The sequence below is a fragment of the Erigeron canadensis genome, chromosome 9 (genome assembly GCF_010389155.1).
Source record: "Erigeron canadensis isolate Cc75 chromosome 9, C_canadensis_v1, whole genome shotgun sequence".
In the NCBI taxonomy this organism is placed as follows: domain Eukaryota; kingdom Viridiplantae; phylum Streptophyta; class Magnoliopsida; order Asterales; family Asteraceae; genus Erigeron; species Erigeron canadensis.
In genome coordinates this window covers 375550-393419 of record NC_057769.1, presented here as the reverse complement: position 1 = coordinate 393419, position 17870 = coordinate 375550, and the positions used below count along the sequence as shown (strand labels likewise).

At 32.3% G+C, this 17870-nt stretch overlaps 1 protein-coding gene across 1 annotated transcript; it reads left to right on the top strand.

The window, feature by feature from the left end:
* Positions 1–6469: 6469 nt before the first annotated feature.
* LOC122581835 (putative DEAD-box ATP-dependent RNA helicase 29) lies at positions 6470–16156 on the top strand. The gene is made up of 11 exons (XM_043754141.1): positions 6470–6616; positions 6974–8509; positions 8614–8671; positions 8755–8868; positions 9857–9902; positions 11614–11687; positions 11878–11930; positions 12745–12826; positions 12903–12959; positions 13054–13192; positions 15721–16156. The coding sequence occupies exons 2-11, from the start codon at positions 6981–6983 to the stop codon at positions 15945–15947; spliced, it is 2379 nt and encodes a 792-aa protein (XP_043610076.1). The 5' UTR covers positions 6470–6616; positions 6974–6980; the 3' UTR covers positions 15948–16156.
* The last annotated feature ends 1714 nt before the right edge of the window (positions 16157–17870 follow it).

Genomic DNA, 17870 nt, shown 5'->3' with positions numbered 1-17870 from the left:
ATGTTCCAAAATTCCTTGAATGCATCGATGTCAGCCATCCTATCGAACATAATTTGATCTGTCATGATATTGTATATAGTGATATGGAAGCAAATATGTAATCTTTATTATGCTAATGTGTAGTTGATGTATAATATTCATACATTTTTATATCACGATAATGGCTGTTTGTCACAATATTTCCTATGAACTCATTCAATGATTCACTATAAACAATAAAAACCCTATTCTCCAACCTTAATTATATATCATTAAGTATATAGTTATACTTCATAACATAAGGTTAATAACCATAATCCAATACAATATTATTTGTATTATTTGTAAGAAATCATATACGAAAAATAAACTATAATGGAACATATATAGATCATAATATTACTTGACAGAAATTTAGCAATTGTAAATATAAATGCTAACACTTATTAAAAAATCAAATATTAAAAAAGTTATAAAATGGATCGACATAGCTTTTTTGAAACAATAATTATTTGTTAACAAATTAAGAGAACACATTTTTTTTAAGAAAATCAAATATGAAATCAAAATAAAATTAAAATAAAGATAGACGATGATGTGGATAAAAAAGGGTATTTAAAAAGTTAGACATATTAAAGGGTATCCTAAAAGTTAGAATTATTAATTTTGATGTAATTAGTAGAATATTAATTAATAATATGTGTTGTTGAAACATTTTATCCATATTTGAAGGACTAAAATAATATTTGATTAAAGATTAATTAATGATGATGTCATCATCTTGATCTAAGGGTGGAGAATTAAGAAGAAAATTGAATAAAGGGTCTAGATTACTTTATTTTTGAATTAAGGGTTCTCTTTTAGTATATATTAAAGATATTGTGTGTTTATGCATTACATATTTTATTTAATTTATAGAAACTCTTTGCGCGTGCTGTGGATATATATCGAAAATATTGAATTGCAATTGACCATTTGTTTACATATATATTTACAATATATAAGAATATTAGACGAAAATTGAGGTTGACAGCGTTTGTTACTTTGCCATGCTTAAATAACTACTACACTAACATTAACACTACATACAATAATAATTAGATTAATACCTGGTCGGTGACCGGGTTACTAAGTAAATTCAAAAGCTTTTTATTCAAAATCAACGTTTATTGTGAAATCGAGAATAGTGTTAAAATAAAGTCTTAAATTTTGTATGCGGTTTAATATAAATTAAGATGGTCAATACTCGATCTTATCCGAAATTCGATTTCAAGTTGACCCGAAAGCAATGTTAGGATTGTGAATCTCGGATCGGCAACCCGTCAATTTGATTTTTTTGGTTGGGGTCGAGTGGACCTTTTTGGTTAATAAGTCAACCAACCAACCCAAAAATATTTAAATTTATATAGTGTTTTTAATAGGTCGAACCACCAACTCATTTGCTCCGACAACCTAAATCCCATTTGACTTGGAATTAACCCATCAACCCACTAACACATATCACTTGAGATCAACCTACCAACCCATTTAACACGCCAACCTAGGGATGTGAACGGGTTGACACCTAGCCCGACCCGGACTGAATTGACATGCCTCGTAACCCGGGATGGCATGAAAAATGAAACTGAAACCCGACCCGTTAACCTCTCGGGCGGGACGGTTCGGGCCCGGGTTCTGCAGGATTGGGTTCACTCAAACCAGTTTAGCCCGAAATATTTTTTTGTTTCACAATTCGTATGAGAAAGATGAAGGAATATAATTGACTGCATCCATTGGAGTCCGTATACGTATGACTACATCGATTGGCGGCCAACCCACCAATCCATGTGACCCGAACTCAACCCACCATATTATTGTCAACCTAAATTTATTTTTTCATGTTGGTGGTTGGGTTCGGATTGACAGGTTTTGGTTAAGAAAATCAATTTTGATATCAATTCGGGTTCAGATTGGGTATTTTCAACCCACCAACTCGAACTTGTTACTCTAAACCCGTAATAAATATATTATAATTATACTTATAAATATTTTAGTTATTGTTCTAGAGTTATTTACCCGTATATAAAATATTTTAAAATCTATGGTTGATGAAATGGACAGTCGTCAGTTTCACCCGTTTTCGTAAGTAAAGTTTATGATCATCATTTTTAAATTTGATTTAAGTGAAAATTTAAATTTTGATTAAGTCGACCCGGGTTGACCCAAACCCGGGTTTACGTTTAGATAATTAACCCGATTTTAATACCATGTTGGTTCGTATTAGATATTTTAATCTGCCAACCCACGCCCATTATACTTTTTTTAAAAAATAATGGTGGTTAGTATATTGACGTTAAGATGTTCGTCTTATAATATTTAAGACTGTGTAAAATCTTAAATCATAATACATACTCAAAATAATATATTTCAAAAGTGTTTCACTATTTAATCCACATAATGAGTTTTATGATAATGTCTTTTCATGAGTAAATATAGTTGCAGCATAACTCTTCATATTTTATCATCATCAACAATACATGTCCATTGGACATACTTTATATTATTATTTTCATCTATGATGGTAAAATTAGTTGTTTTAATCTATAATGTTCAATCCTGATACAGTGCAATTAATTTTTATATTTTAAAATATTAATCGTTATTTGTTAGTAATTAAATGCGAAAGACCGAATTTTAACATGGAACTATATTCTGTCTCTTTTAACCTTGATCGGTTGCTTAAATTATCTAGTTAGCGACATCAAGATATTTTATAAATTTTATACTATATATAACAACATAAGAAAATTAATATATTTATAAATGTAATACTTTACTATTCTTAAGTAGTTTATAAAGTAATAATAGTAATAATAATAACAACAATAATAATAAATAATTAATTAAATCATTTAGGCATGTAATGTTTCAAATATAATAATAATAATCTTATATAAATTAAGTATATAATCTTATAAAGGAGTTTCGTTTACTTTTGTATATATATAATAAAATAATAATAACATTAATTAATTAAGTGACATAAATCAAAATCTTAATAGGTGTGTATAATGTTAGTTCCATAATAATAATAAAAAAGGTGTAATTTGAAAAGCTATTTGAGATTTTGGATAAATTATAGATAATAATTAATAAACATTAAAGAGTTACTTTGTTTAGTTAAGTTTGACTTTTAATTTTAAGGGTTAGGATTAACTTGACTATTAATTTGAGTGGCCAAGATTAAAAGTAACATTAATTAATTAAGTGACATAAATCACAATCTTAATAGGTATGTTTGGTATATTTAGTTTGGATTATTAAGTTGTAATGTTAGTTCCATAATAATAATAAAAAGGTGTAATTTGAAAAGCTATTTGAGATTTTGGATAAATTATAGATAATAATTAATAAACGTTAAAGAGTTATCTTGTTTAGTTAAGTTTGACTTTTAATTTTAAGGGTTAGGATTAACTTGACTATTAATTTGAGTGGCCAAGATTAAAAGATAGCTTTATTTTTTTCTCTATGCTCTACCAACAATATATATACTAGATCTATACCCGGTCGTTGACCGGGCTAGAAACTATATATATATATATATGTTAGAAACTATTGATGCAAGTTATTTTATGACCGCTTATTTTAGGACCAATCTTAAGACATGTGTTTTTTTGTAACTTACACACCACGATGATCATCTCCGACCACCATGATTTTTTGACCACAGAGTCGCCGGGAAGTCTTAGTGTTTTTACAAAAAAAGTCTTGTATATCGTAGTAGATGATAATGGTGGTGTATAAGTTACAAAAAACATATGTCCTAAATGGTCCTAAACTAAGAGGTGGTCCTAAAATAACCCACCCCAAAGACTATATATATATTTAAGAGTACACGAAACGTGTTGAACTTTATATAAAAAAATAAAATAAATCAACAAAAGTGTAAATATCCAACTTTTATTAGTAAAAGGCATAACATATATCTAATAGGATAATGACGGGTTGAATTTTGTTGCATTGTCGGGTGTCGGGTTTTGTACGGATCTGGTCGGGTTTTGACACATGCTCATGCCTAACAACGCTATCGTCACCGCTGCCATCCGTCACGACGCCACCGCTGCCACCCGTCACCTATGCTGTATTGCACGGTACCCTTTTAGTATAATAATAACAATGCATATATGACTTAAACTATTTTTACTTTTGATTTGAAATTATAAGTTTAAAACCTCATTTTATGAAGCCTTTCTTTCTTTCTATATGTCTCAACCGATAATCCCACGCAACAAAACTAATTTACACTTGACACAAAGATTTTTAGATGAAAATTACTTTACGCTGTTTTAAGTTCTTTCCTTTTTACTGGTTCTTCAAGTCTAACACCATTTTAATTTCGTTAGCTATGTAAAATATTTAAATTTAAATTAAAAAAATTAAATACATGTCGTAATTAGAAAATGTATTTATATAACATTAAAAAATTACCTTATTTACCAAAAGTTTGACTTTTAATTTTAAAGGCTATGATTGTTTTGTGTATTACTTTAGATAGCTTAAGAGAAAAAATTTATCTATGGGTCTAAGGGGTTCATAGACATTTACCCTAAATGGAGATCAAAGCTTGAATGTGTATATATATATATTTTCTCATTATAGCATGACCGACTGGTTACCAAGTAATTTAAAAGTTTTTTACCCAAAAATAATAACTTATTGTTGGTTTAATATAAGGTTTAGTGCGCCGGAATGCAACTAACTATGCCCAAAAAGTTATAGTGTGCAAGAACTAACGTTTTTTATTGTATGCATAAACTTAATAAAAAAGTTTAAATCATGTAACTTTTTGTGACCGACCAATCAAAACCTTACACGTGGCATGTTCAATTTTTTTTTTTCACGTGATAGCTTATATGGGATGCCACGTATACACATTGCATGATTTGAATATTTTACTAAGTTTATGCATACAATAAAAAAAACGTTAGTTCGTGCACGCTATAAATTTTTAGGCATAGTTTGTTTCATTCTCGCATACTAAATCCTTTAATATATTATATAAATATATGGTTCCCATAACAAAAAAGAAAAAATAAATTATCTTCAACTTTGTACATTTTTTTATAATATAATATATATAGTCAGTTTAGAGTTGTGATATCTAGACACGGTAACCCATCAACTTGATTTTTTGGGTCGGTTTGACCTTTTGGGTCAGTAAGTTAACCCGTCAACCCAAAAATATTTAAATTTTATACAATGTTGATAGTACATCGACCCATCAACTCATTTGATCCAGCAACCTACAATCCATTTGACTTAAACTTAAAGAGCAAACCTCACTTTTTACACATTGGATGACCAAATAAAAAAAGTTTACATGGGTATCACACATTCGACCGATCAACCCACATTACTCAAAACAATTCATTTGATCCAAAACCAACCAATTTGACATGTCAACGAAAAATAACTCATTTGACCTAAAACAACTCGTTTGACATGTCAACCCATATATTAATCGAGACGATTGGGTCGACTCAACTTTGGTTCAGGTCAGAAACTTTTCAACGTGTCAACCCGATCCTAATAGAACTTATTTATAGGTCTGGGTAAAATATTATACATAAAAGTAACTGTATCAGATATATAATATATAAAATTTCAACTATCATACTTTATTGCATCTTATCGATAGCAAAAGGCTATAATTATCAAACTATTATTATTATTATTATTATTATTATTATTATTATTATTATTATTATTATTATTATATATTAATGAACCAATGCTAATTTATAAACTAAAATTTAAAACTTAATTTTTATTTTTTATAATAAATAAAAAAGTTAAAAGAAATTTTATTTGATAGTGATATAACTACACCAAATTCATAATTAATCGTTTGCTGTTTCGGGGGATTTTGTTATTTTCATTTTTGTACATGGATAAAATTGAAGTTTTATGTATATATGAATTTGGTTGAAAATAGATGCATACAACATGAAGACTTTGCATGCTTTTTACGAAGACAGCAAGTGTAGAAATTGACTAATTGTTATGTTACCATTAATATAAACTATAAATTAAATAAAAATAAGTTAGTTACCATGTTTAAAAAAAAAAGTTTGACTTCAATTTTAATGGTTAAGATTAATTAAACTTTGAATTTCAATGATCAAGATTAAATGATAAATTTATTTTTTTCTCTTTGTAGTGGTAGCCATATATATATATAATATATAATATATAATATATAATTTCCAAGATCTCGGTTTTCGGTCCAAAAATATGAACCGAAAATCCGAATAAAAACCCCGAACCTTTTTATTGTGTGCGGTTCTCAGTCCTACAAATCGCACCTATTCAGTCCTCGGTTCAGGCCGGTTTTCCATGGGTGTGGTCCGGTTTTTGGACCGTAAACACCCAAGTTAAAATAGACAGTAGTTCGTTAAAATTTGGCGTGAAAAGAACAAGTGTGAAAAGTTAAGAAATATAAAAGAGAAAGAAAGAATGCCCTGAAAACCCTAAACCCTGAAACACATTCCTTCAAATTCATCATCTCTACCGTGGCTGCGGCGGCTGCTGCTTTTTAATTCACCGACTTCGAACCACCCCTTTTTATTATATTCCTTCAAGTTTCCAATATCATCAGGTACTTATATGCAGCTCTCCTATTTGATCAATTGTATGTGTTTAGGGCTTTAAACATCAAAACCCTTTACTTTTTTCACCCATATACATATATTCCCATCTCAACATTTGGATATAAATTCTTGCATTGCATTAAATTGATAAAAATAGTTCAATAATCATAATAGGAGTTAATTGTGAGTTATCATACCCTAGTCTGAACCTCTACTTTTACGCTCCCCGCCCTCGTCTTAGGCGTTGTATTTTTAATAGTGTATGTTTTCTTTATACAACTTTGTGCTGTTAGTTTTGTTATATGTTTAGGTCTACACTCTACACTATTATGCTACATATATATTTTTTTTGTTATTTGTTGTAGCCGGACAATGGGGAAACTTCTTGTAAGCTCTGTAACGGAGTTAAAGAAGAAAGAAAAGAAAGAGAAGAAGGCTAAAGGTGGAGGCTTTGAATCCTTAAATTTAAGTCCAAATGTTTTTAGAGGTGTTAAACGTAAAGGGTATAGAGTACCTACTCCTATACAACGTAAAACCATGCCTCTCATTCTATCTGGTGCCGATGTTGTTGCCATGGCAAGAACAGGGTCAGGTAAAACCGCAGCCTTTTTGGTTCCTATGCTCGAGAAGCTGCAGCAGCATGTCTCTCAGTCGGGTGTTAGAGCCCTTATTTTGTCTCCTACTCGGGATCTTGCTCTCCAGACTTATAAGTTTGCTAATGAGCTTGGCAGATTTACGGACCTTCATGTTTGTTTATTGGTTGGTGGTGATAGTATGGAAATTCAGTTTGAAGATTTATCCAAGAATCCCGATATCATAATTGCCACTCCCGGTAGATTGATGCATCATCTGGAAGAGGTGGTTGATATGTCCTTGAAGTCAGTTGAATATATGGTATTCGATGAAGCTGACAGTCTTTTTAGCATGGGCTTTAAAGAGCAGCTATACAGAATCCTCGAGCAGCTTAGTGACAATAGGCAAACTTTACTTTTTAGTGCTACCTTACCAAGTGCTCTTCACGATTTTGCCACCGCAGGTCTTCGGGACCCTCAAGTTGTGCGCCTTGATTTAGAGACCAAAATTAGTCCTGACTTGAAACTTACGTTTTTCACCTTAAGACAGGAAGAAAAATTAGCTGCTTTGCTGTATTTGCTCAGGGAACATATTAGATCCGATGAGCAATCGTTGATATTCGTATCCACAAAGCATCATGTTCAGTTTCTTGAGCTTTTGTTAAGGGAAGAGGGTATAGAGCCTTCTATTTGTTATGGTGATATGGATCAAGATGATCGCAAGATAAATGTCCAACGATTTAGATCAAGAAAAACTATGTTTCTTATTGTGACAGATATTGCAGCTAGAGGAATCGATATCCCACTGCTTGATAACGTTATCAATTGGGATTTCCCTCCTAAACCAAAACTTTTTGTGCATCGGGTGGGTCGGGCTGCAAGGGCTGGTCGAACTGGTACCGCTTTTTCCTTTGTCACGGCGGATGACATGGCTTTTCTTCTTGATCTACATCTTTTTCTTTCTAGACCAATTAGACCTGCACCCACTGAGGAAGAGGTTTTGCGAGATATGAAAGGGGTAACATCGGAAATCGATCATGCAATGGCTAATGGAGTGACCGTGTTTGGTCGTTTTCCCCAAACTGCTATTGATCTTGTTGCAGATAGAGTTCGTGAAATACTTGATTCGTCCACGGAGATAGACTGTCTGATCAGACCTTGTGAAAGAGCATTCCGTTTGTATATGAAAACAAAAGAGAGGCCTTCTAGGGAGTCTATTAAAAGAGCTAAAAATATGCCGCGTGAAGGGCTGCATCCGATGTTCATGAAGGTACTAGGCGGCAATGAATTGTCGGCTCTAGCATTTTCTGAGAACTTAAAAGCATACAGGTACAGTAATTTGGTGTTAATAGTGATGTACACCTTTCTCTCTATTTTGTATTTTCATTAGATATTAATATCTACCTCTCACTTCAAGTGTCAACTAATATCAGAGCAAAGCAAACTGTTTTGGAATCTGAAGGTCATGCTGCCAAAGCAAAGCATCTAAAGGTACTTAATTTTGTCAGTTTTTAGAACAACTATGATTTTGCTTAGACCTTTTTTATGAATAATTGAACACATACTATTTTCAGGGACCTTCTAGCCAATGGGTTGATGTGATGAAGATGAAAAGAGCTATTCATGAGAAAATTATTAATAAAGTAAACCAGCAGCACAAGCAGCAATCTAGCAATCATACAGCAAAGGTGAATATCATATGAATTTCATTCCATCAGAACGTTTTCGGCTGATCATTATATCGATCCAATGGTTAATCGCATGTTCTTAATTCTTTATCTTCTAGATATATATCAGTCAACACTTGAATACATTTTTATTATTAAGATGTACATCCTGTCATTTTTTATGTGATCATGTATCTACACATATACATTAGGCAACCCAACCCTATATATAAAAGTTTTTACTAAAGGCCGACAAGATATTATATTTATTCTGTTGTCCCACTAAATATCAGTTTATCTTGTACTAAATTTGACAAGAAACTTGTTTGAAAATTATAAAATGACAAATGATCTCAAGTTGGTATCTCTTGACACATTGAGAGTTGTAGTTCGAGAAAATTTTCTCTGAGTTCAGTAAGTATATTTCTGAAATCCATCTAAAGTCGACTCTGAGGCATATTTGTCATTTTGTAACTCTTGTGGTAAGAACTTAAACAAAATGGGATTCTTGTTATGTTATAATTTTCAAACAAGTTCTTTCTGTTGTTAAAACTGGCATTAATTGAAAAATATATAGTTGGACAGTTGTGTGGGCTATAAAGTTTCAATGACAATGTTTATGGATGTCATCCAATTATTCAACTTTGTTTATTCACCCATTTACTAAAGTTTAGTACGTCGTTCAATTATTTATTTACTTTCATATATATATATATAAGAAACATATTGAAATATATAAAATGTGAAGAATGACCATTCACTAAAATATTAAAGATGATAAAATTTATAACTCGGAGCTAATGTTTATTACTCTTCTCTCAAAAGTTGTAAGTTGAAGAAGTGATACACATTTTAATTAGCTTGCATTATTTTAATTTTAGTACACATTTTAATTAGCTTGCATTACCCTAATTTTGTGAAGGGGCATAAGGCATTGGCACATTGCTGCATAGTCTTTTGAGTCTTTAATCTTTTTACCCTGTACCTGAAACAACTTTATGTTTTGCAGGACATGGAAATCGAACACAATACATTACAAGGCACAGGAAAAAAAGGTTTGTTACTTTTCTGAATATAATGAAAAGAAAGGCAAATGAGTTTAAACTTTAAAAGTTATCTCAGTTTTCCGTTTTTACTTTATTGGGTATAAACCATAAACTCCTATTTGTAAATTAAGGGTGGTAAATTCAGCCTATCATGAGTACTAAATCAACTATCCGGTATCAAGAATCCTATGTGGAAGTGGTTTTGTGTGTTTTGGCCGTGTGTCTATTTCCACATCATTTTCTCCATCTCTAATTTTAGTTTTGACTAGATTATTTTTTTATCCCTGGATCTTTTTCAGTAGTAAATTAGTAATGGCTTCTTGTTATCCCACTCAAAATCAAAAGTATTAGTTCTTTCTATTTGGTTTCATCCTCTACGTCTTTCATTTTCTGAACTTGGATCATCATTGACACCAATCATATCAATTTCGTTCCTTCTATTTCTTCAATTGATTCTTCCAAATATTTAACCAAAATCCCCCATTTCATAAATCTAAACAATTACATCTTCAATCTGATAAAAGTTATAATAATTATAATAGATATCAATAATAAGTGACGAACAGTGGATTTCGAGATTACTCCAAACAGGATGAATACATCATAAACGATAAGATCTGGATCATTTTTCTTCGTACCTTTTGAATCTTTCATGGCGGCCATTAGTGTGCATCGACTTTATGGTGGAGACAGGGATCACATTTGGGTTCCCAAGACTCAGAACAGTGACCGTGGGACTTCTTCACCTTAAGCAATCTTGTTGCATGTAAATATTTTATTTCACCTAAGCACATAACCAAATTCTCCAATTCCGATTTGTTTATTTAGGGGTTAGGGTTTGTTGACGGAAATAGTGGCAGTGGTGCCGGTGGCGGCTATGCTCGCAGTGATGGTGGCAGCTATCGGAGGCGGTGACAGTGTTAGAAATTCCTCGTTACAAAATCTTTGAGATCATTCTTTCTACTGTCATAAAAATCCAAGCTTTCCGAATATTGTTTTTGTATTCTTGAATCTCTTGTTGTGATAAAATTTTAAGTTCTGTGAATTTTTTGTTCAAATTTAAGTTTGATTTCGGTATATTTACTGATTCAGATTTACAGATTCAGAGATGATGTATTTTGTTTTGAAACAATTTGTGAATTAGGTATTTGATATGTATGGTGATGATGATCTAGGTGCTTGACAAACAAGCCATCATTAACAACAATCTGTGATGATTAAGATGTAATTTGGGTATTTGACAAACAATTTGTGAATTTTATTAGCAAAATTTTGATCTGGGTATGATGATAATATCTGGGTATGGTATGGTCACAAGATATCTTCCAACTTTCCAAGCATGCCAATTACCAACTAGGACAAAACCACCATAGGTGGCAGGCGGTATTCCTTAAACCCTACATTATTGTCAATTTACACTGTCAATTACCATAATAGAAGGGTTTTTGGTATATACCCAGAAAAGTAAAATTAGATAAGTAAGATACCTTTTAAACTCATTTGCCCTAAAAAGAATTCTGTATCACTGTGGGTAAAGGGTCCCTCTGATTTGTTTACTTACTCATATAACAATTTTAGCATGTTTTATTGATGAGGGCACTAAGTTGTAAATCCGAAATGCCCGTGATGCTATTCTTTCCTATATGTAATTGTACATGAGTGTGTAAAAAGTTACGTATCCGGAGTTATTCATTCCTAATTGGGAATTCGTATTTTGCAGTTTCTGGTAGTAAAAGGAAGGCACGGAGCTTCAAGGATGAGGAGTTCTTTATTAGTTCAGTACCAACAAATCAAGTAGGTTCATTTCCTCGTACAGTAAATAATATATTCTTCTTTAAAGAGTTGGATGCTTATCTTCCTGCTTTTGTCTATAAAAGGAAGGCACAAAGCTTCCATTCTAATGTACCTTCCAAAATACCACCACTTGTTGGACCACTTTGTTCTATTTTAATATCTGACCTCTTCTTAATGTCATTATGTTCAGCATTACGAGGCAGGCCTGTCAGTCAGAGGCAACCAAGGCTTTTCTTCCAACAGGTAAAGGTGAACACGTTTTGATCATTATCTTTTCGTCTTTTAATAATTACAGAGGATGTTTAAACATTTTCTTATGGTTAAATGATTCTGCTATTACTATATATGTATGTCAAGTATTACATAAACTGCAAAGTAGGATTTTGTAATAACAAATAATTGGAAACAATATTAGCAAATGTACCTTTTTTTTTGAACGGCAAGAAAATGTACTATTTGTTAATGAGAGCAACAAACAGGATCAGATATATAAACTATTGTCTAGCAGTCATATTTACGGACAAAATTATGTCTCTCTACCAAATTACGGGTGGTGCCTTTCTGGTATCCACTATCTAGCTCATAACGGAAACCAAAATAAGCAACCTACGACCTAAAGGCAAAAGCAGTTATTGCGATTTTCCGTTTTCGTTAACCGAAAATTTCTGTTTGGTTATGGGTATGCCTAAAAGCCATTGGCAACGACTGATGCAATTATAATGCTAAAGAGATTGTACATTTTACACGATGCTTGTCATGACACCAGTTAAGGCACCTCTGATACCTAAGGGAACTATTTTATTCTGTTAGATTAAAAAATGAAGTGTCGAGATTGGATATGAACTCATGTTAAAAAAATGAGCAAACTCATGTAAAGAAAGGTATGCACATATGCTGTGATTACCATCTTGGCCTTCCATTGTTGATCTAAGTGCTTCAGATTGGTTCTCAAGTCTTCCATGGCTCTCAAATGAACCCACGTATGTCGGGTTGATTTTTTATGTGTCTTCTTGATTGCAACCAATGATTTAATATAGCTGTATTGATTAATCAATAGGTTGGAGTCTGCTGTTCTTGACCTAGCTGCTGATGATGGCTCGGGATTACAAAAACAGAAGTCTGCATATCATTGGGATAAGGTTTAAAGTTGAATTTGTATCAATTCTTCACTTGTCTTTTGCTATTTTCTAAATCCTTTGACTGATTTGATGGCAGAGGAGTAAAAAATATGTCAAGTTGAACAATAATGACCGGGTCTCAGCAAGTGGGAAGGTATATTTTGAGCACTTGAATCTATAAAACACACTACAGACATGGATTCTTTGTATGAGCTCATAGTTTGTTATTTACTTGCAATGGTGTACAGATTATTACTGAGAGTGGTTCAAAAGGAAAGGCCAATAAAACTGGAATATATGAAAAATGGAAAGCAAGAACGCATAATAAGATATCTTTCCAAGGAACAAACAGTGAAGGAAGTCCCGTGGATTCTATGAGCGTCAAAGGTATGCGCGGACTTTAACATGTTCTCTATATAACACATGGGCTTTTATAAAAAAACAGATAATAAAATACAAAACAGCATATTCATACTTACCATAGTGTTTTTAATGTTCACTTTTGAAAGATATTAATAGAGTTAAATGTAGTTTACGGGAGTTGGTAAAATGAAACAAAAAGTCACGCATCTTATATTCAAATGTACAACTGTATGATGCATACATTCTCGTGTATGACTAAAATCTTTTGTGCAAGGATCATTACCCTTTTGTTTATGGATTTTTAAATTTGATGATATAACATTGCTAATATAAAGTAGTAAAATTGCTAGATAAACTATGAAAAGTTTTTTCATAAAAAGAATGAGATTTTGAGATTATGTACTTAACTTTTATCGTTAAATTAAAATAACTGGAGTTTTTGGGTTTTGTAAAATGTAAATTATAACGTTATCATACCCTTTTTAATGTTCTTCCATCAACACTTAAAATCTTGATGTTCTCCAATCAATTTTGAAAAAACAAATTTCTTAAATATTGTTCAATCAGTGGTTCAATTTAGTTTCTTCTATAGTTTATACGAGTATGATTGAAACAAATCAGAGTGGTCGATAATAACAACTCTACTATAAGCAAACCAGCACTTTGCAAATATCAAGGTTGAAGTAATCATGATACAAGCTGCTGAAAGAGGTAAGTGGGTTTAGCAGTGGTATTATGACCAAGTGAATCATGTGAGAAGAAGGCTTAAAAGGAAGCATGGCTAAGTTTTAAAAGCACAAAACCTTCCCTATGTGAAATCTGTATGAATGATAATGTACTTATCAGACTTTTAGCTTGATTGTCATGACATATTCTCTTTATGATAACATCAAATAGCCTGTCTAAATACTCTTACTCTTAATAAATGATAACATCCAAAAATCAAAGAAATTGTTAAAAAAAAAAAAACACAATAGCATGTCTAACTTGTAAAAAGGTCTAAAATACCAACCCTTCCCATGTGAAACCTGTATGAATGATAATGTACTTATCAGACATTTAGCTTGACGTTCATGACATATCCTCCTATAATTGCCCTCTCTTTATGCTAACATTACATAACATGTCTAATATTTCTTATTCTATAACATGAAAAAATTAAACAAAATTATCTTCCCAGTAGAAGGAAAAAACACATTAGCGTGTCCAACTTGTCAAAAATTGCGGGGTAACCAAATATTCTTACACTTGATAAATGTTGAATCATTCATCTTTTAATCTAATTTAATTTTCTCATCCATCTTCAAGTTACATTGCCATGAACCACTATCATAAACTACAACAAATACAATATAAACATAATATAAAATTGAAACAAACACGTAAGCTAATAACTTGAACACAAAAAAGTTTGTTAAAACAGCTAGACAAACCCCCAAAACAATAAACCTTACAAAACCAAAACTCAATACCTTAGAATTCAGATCTAAATCCTGCAAAGAAGTGTTCTAACAAAGTATAAATAGGAGAAAATGCCTCCAGTACACATTCAAAGTACAAAAAATTAAGTAGTTGTTAATGGTTACATGTGGTGTAATCTTGAAAGAGTTGTTTGAAAGAAGCCCTATATGTTTTTCTCTTTCCATCTTTCTTGCCACACACGGAGAGCCTGCATTTTAGTGATTATTGGTGGAAATATTGTTAGAAAAACAAATGACAGGAAATAGAGGTATGCGTATGTTTAATTCTAATAAATACTAGATGATGGTGGTGGTAGCAACTGGTGGTGGTGGCGGTCGCAAGTAGTTTAGGTAAATTGATTTGAAAGGGGGTAGTGTAATTATTTTAGGAGTTAAGAGATTGATGATGTAAATTAATAGGGAAATTGTAGGTATATGGATTAATTATAAGAAGAACGAGAAGGGTACCTGCGCAATGCGGCGGTGGCGACGGGTGGTGGCAGTGGCAGTGATGGCGATAACGGTGTGGTTATTAATGTAAAAGTAATTGATGTAAAAGAGGTAGTGTAGTTATTTTAAGTGTTAAGGGATGTATGTTGTAAATAATTTCATTAAGAGTATTATAGGTACGTTAGGTGGAAATATATAAATTAGTGGATAAATGGGAGTGATAGTTTGAATAGATAGAGTTGGAAAATATTTTAAGGATATTTTTGGTAGATGTAGTGTGTGGGTTGATAATGTGTCGAAAGTTAAGGGTATTTTGGGTTTTTTAAAGATAGAAAGTTGAAAAAGGGGAGGGGGGATAGTTTGTTTTATAAAGGAGTAAAGATAGGCTTTTCAAAGGGGCATTTTAGGTATTTTGGTTCCTTGTTCTGTAAATGGGGGAGGGGTAAAGTGGATTATAAGGTATTATAGATATGCATAATATCAGTATATCAGACTGTCATTTGATGCCACTCATGTTGATGCTTCAGCTTTTTTTTTTTTTGAACAGTGTTGATGCTCCAGCTTAATATGAACATGCACAGGTTTTGTACTGTTTTGCTGTTGTATTTTCTTGACTTGTTTTCTGACTACTTGTTTTAACAGGAGGGCGAGGAATGCAGGGCAGACATGACAGAGGGTTTAGAGGCGGTAACAGGAGTCGTACGATTCCTAATGCTCATGTTCGTTCAGAAGTCAAGAATCTTGAACAAGTTAGGAAAGAAAGGCAGACAAAAGCGACCAAAGCTTCTCTAATGAAAAAGAACCCCAAGAAAGGGAAGAAGGGGTTTGGCAAAAATGGTAAAAGGGGTGGAGGAAAGGGTAGGAAATAGATTCTGACTTTTAAATGTTAAATGTGAAAGTTTTGAATAATAAATTACTATTATGACCAATCAATTAATGTTCTAAGGGGTTCAATTCCTGCTTTCTCTGTGGGAGATTTAGCAAAAGGTTTTGGTGGTTCTGTGAAGAACAAATATTTTGACATTAATATATTTTTTGTAATTTAGTTTGATTGAATGTGGAAGGAAGCTTTTGTCCACTTCACTGGTTTTGTTTAGCGCGGCGGGCTATGCATTCGGTTGCGTGTATACTATAATTCAAGGTTTATAGTTGGTTAGCAAACTCTTAAGTTTCCTTGATAGATTGCATCGGAGTATTTAACCAACCTGCTGCATATGGTGTATGTATCGTAAGCATGTTATGTGTGGCACATGACAATTTGTTTCCTTAACAAAAGTAATGACCCTATAGTTACAGTAAAATATAATACCCCTTATTGGTTTTGTTTTAACAACTTGATTATTTATTGGTTTTGTTTTAAAAGTAAGATAATGTTTACTTAAGTTTTATTTCTTGTTTGCATTCATTCCCTTATGTAGTTTTATTATTTCATAGTTAATACTTGTATAGTTATATGTACCGAATGAAGTTTGCACATTGTGTGTATTTTACAATTTATTTAATTTTTCAAAAAGTTATACATTGTATGGTACACTTACTAGTTGGGTAGTGATATTCTTACAACATTTTTTAGTCATCCACAACATATGTATATATTTTACTGCATAATGTGCAACTGTGTAAACAATAATAGTTGTGGATGGCTAACTTGTGTCGTAACAATATCACTTCCACATTTGAATGTTGAAGGAAGCTTTTTGTGGGGCGGGAAGCAAGATAAAAGTTATTGGGTGATTTTAATCTTAGCTTGTTTGCAAAATGGCAATGGAGATTCATAAATGAGAAGTCTAGGCTTTGGCAGCACGTTAAATGCAATTCATGTTCCTTTAAATTCTAATGCCACAGGGTTTGAAAATGCATCGCTAAACTGGATAAGCTTTTTTATAATAGTGGGCTCTCTAAAATCGAACATTAAAGGAAAGATTGGGAAGTGAAGAATGATCCGACTTTGGCTTGATTTTTTGGGCAGGCTTGGTGAATTATGAGTGCCAAGTTATATGGGACTAGAGGTGTGATTTGACGATACAAAGGGAGTTTGATGAACTTGAGGCTCTAAGTAACGCAATTCAGTTTGTTTTGCCTGTTGAAAGAGAGGATGTGTGGAGTTGGGAGGTAGATATTGAGAGCAGGTTTTCAGTTAAATCGGTACAAGGATTGCTGATCAGGAATCATCTAATGAGTTTGATGTTTTCCACTGGATCCGATGGTTACCACTCAAAGTCAATGTTTTTGGTTGAAGGATGCGTTTAGATCGTCTGCCTACTAACCTTGCTCTATCAAGGCATAATATGCATGTTGATTTTTTTTTCTGTCCTTTATGTGAGGAGGTACCCCTAGTCTTTAGATCACATGTTCAGTGGGTGTCGATTTATTCATCTATTAAGGAGTGCTATTGATCTTGGTGATTTGCCTCCTATCATTGTTTTCTCTATCAAATATGTTAGCTTCTTACATAAGCCGGATCAGATCTTGAGAAGAATATGGCGTAGGTGGTTAACATTGTGATCAATCATAAGAAGGTGACAGTTGCTTTCACATTAGGTGAAGTCAAATCTCTTGGTTATGTTTGGGTGAAACATCGTGCTAAGAAGTAGGAGTTCAATGAAACTCACTAGATGGTTTCGGGTTTTATGTGTTTAGCTTGTTTTAGTTTATATAGTTTTGATGTATTGTTTCTAGCATCTTGTTAGTTGATTAATTAAATACCGTCTTTCAAGAATAAAATATAGTATTAGATATATTTGAGTCGTTTACTAACTATTCGTTTCTAACCCATTTTCAAGCACAAAACA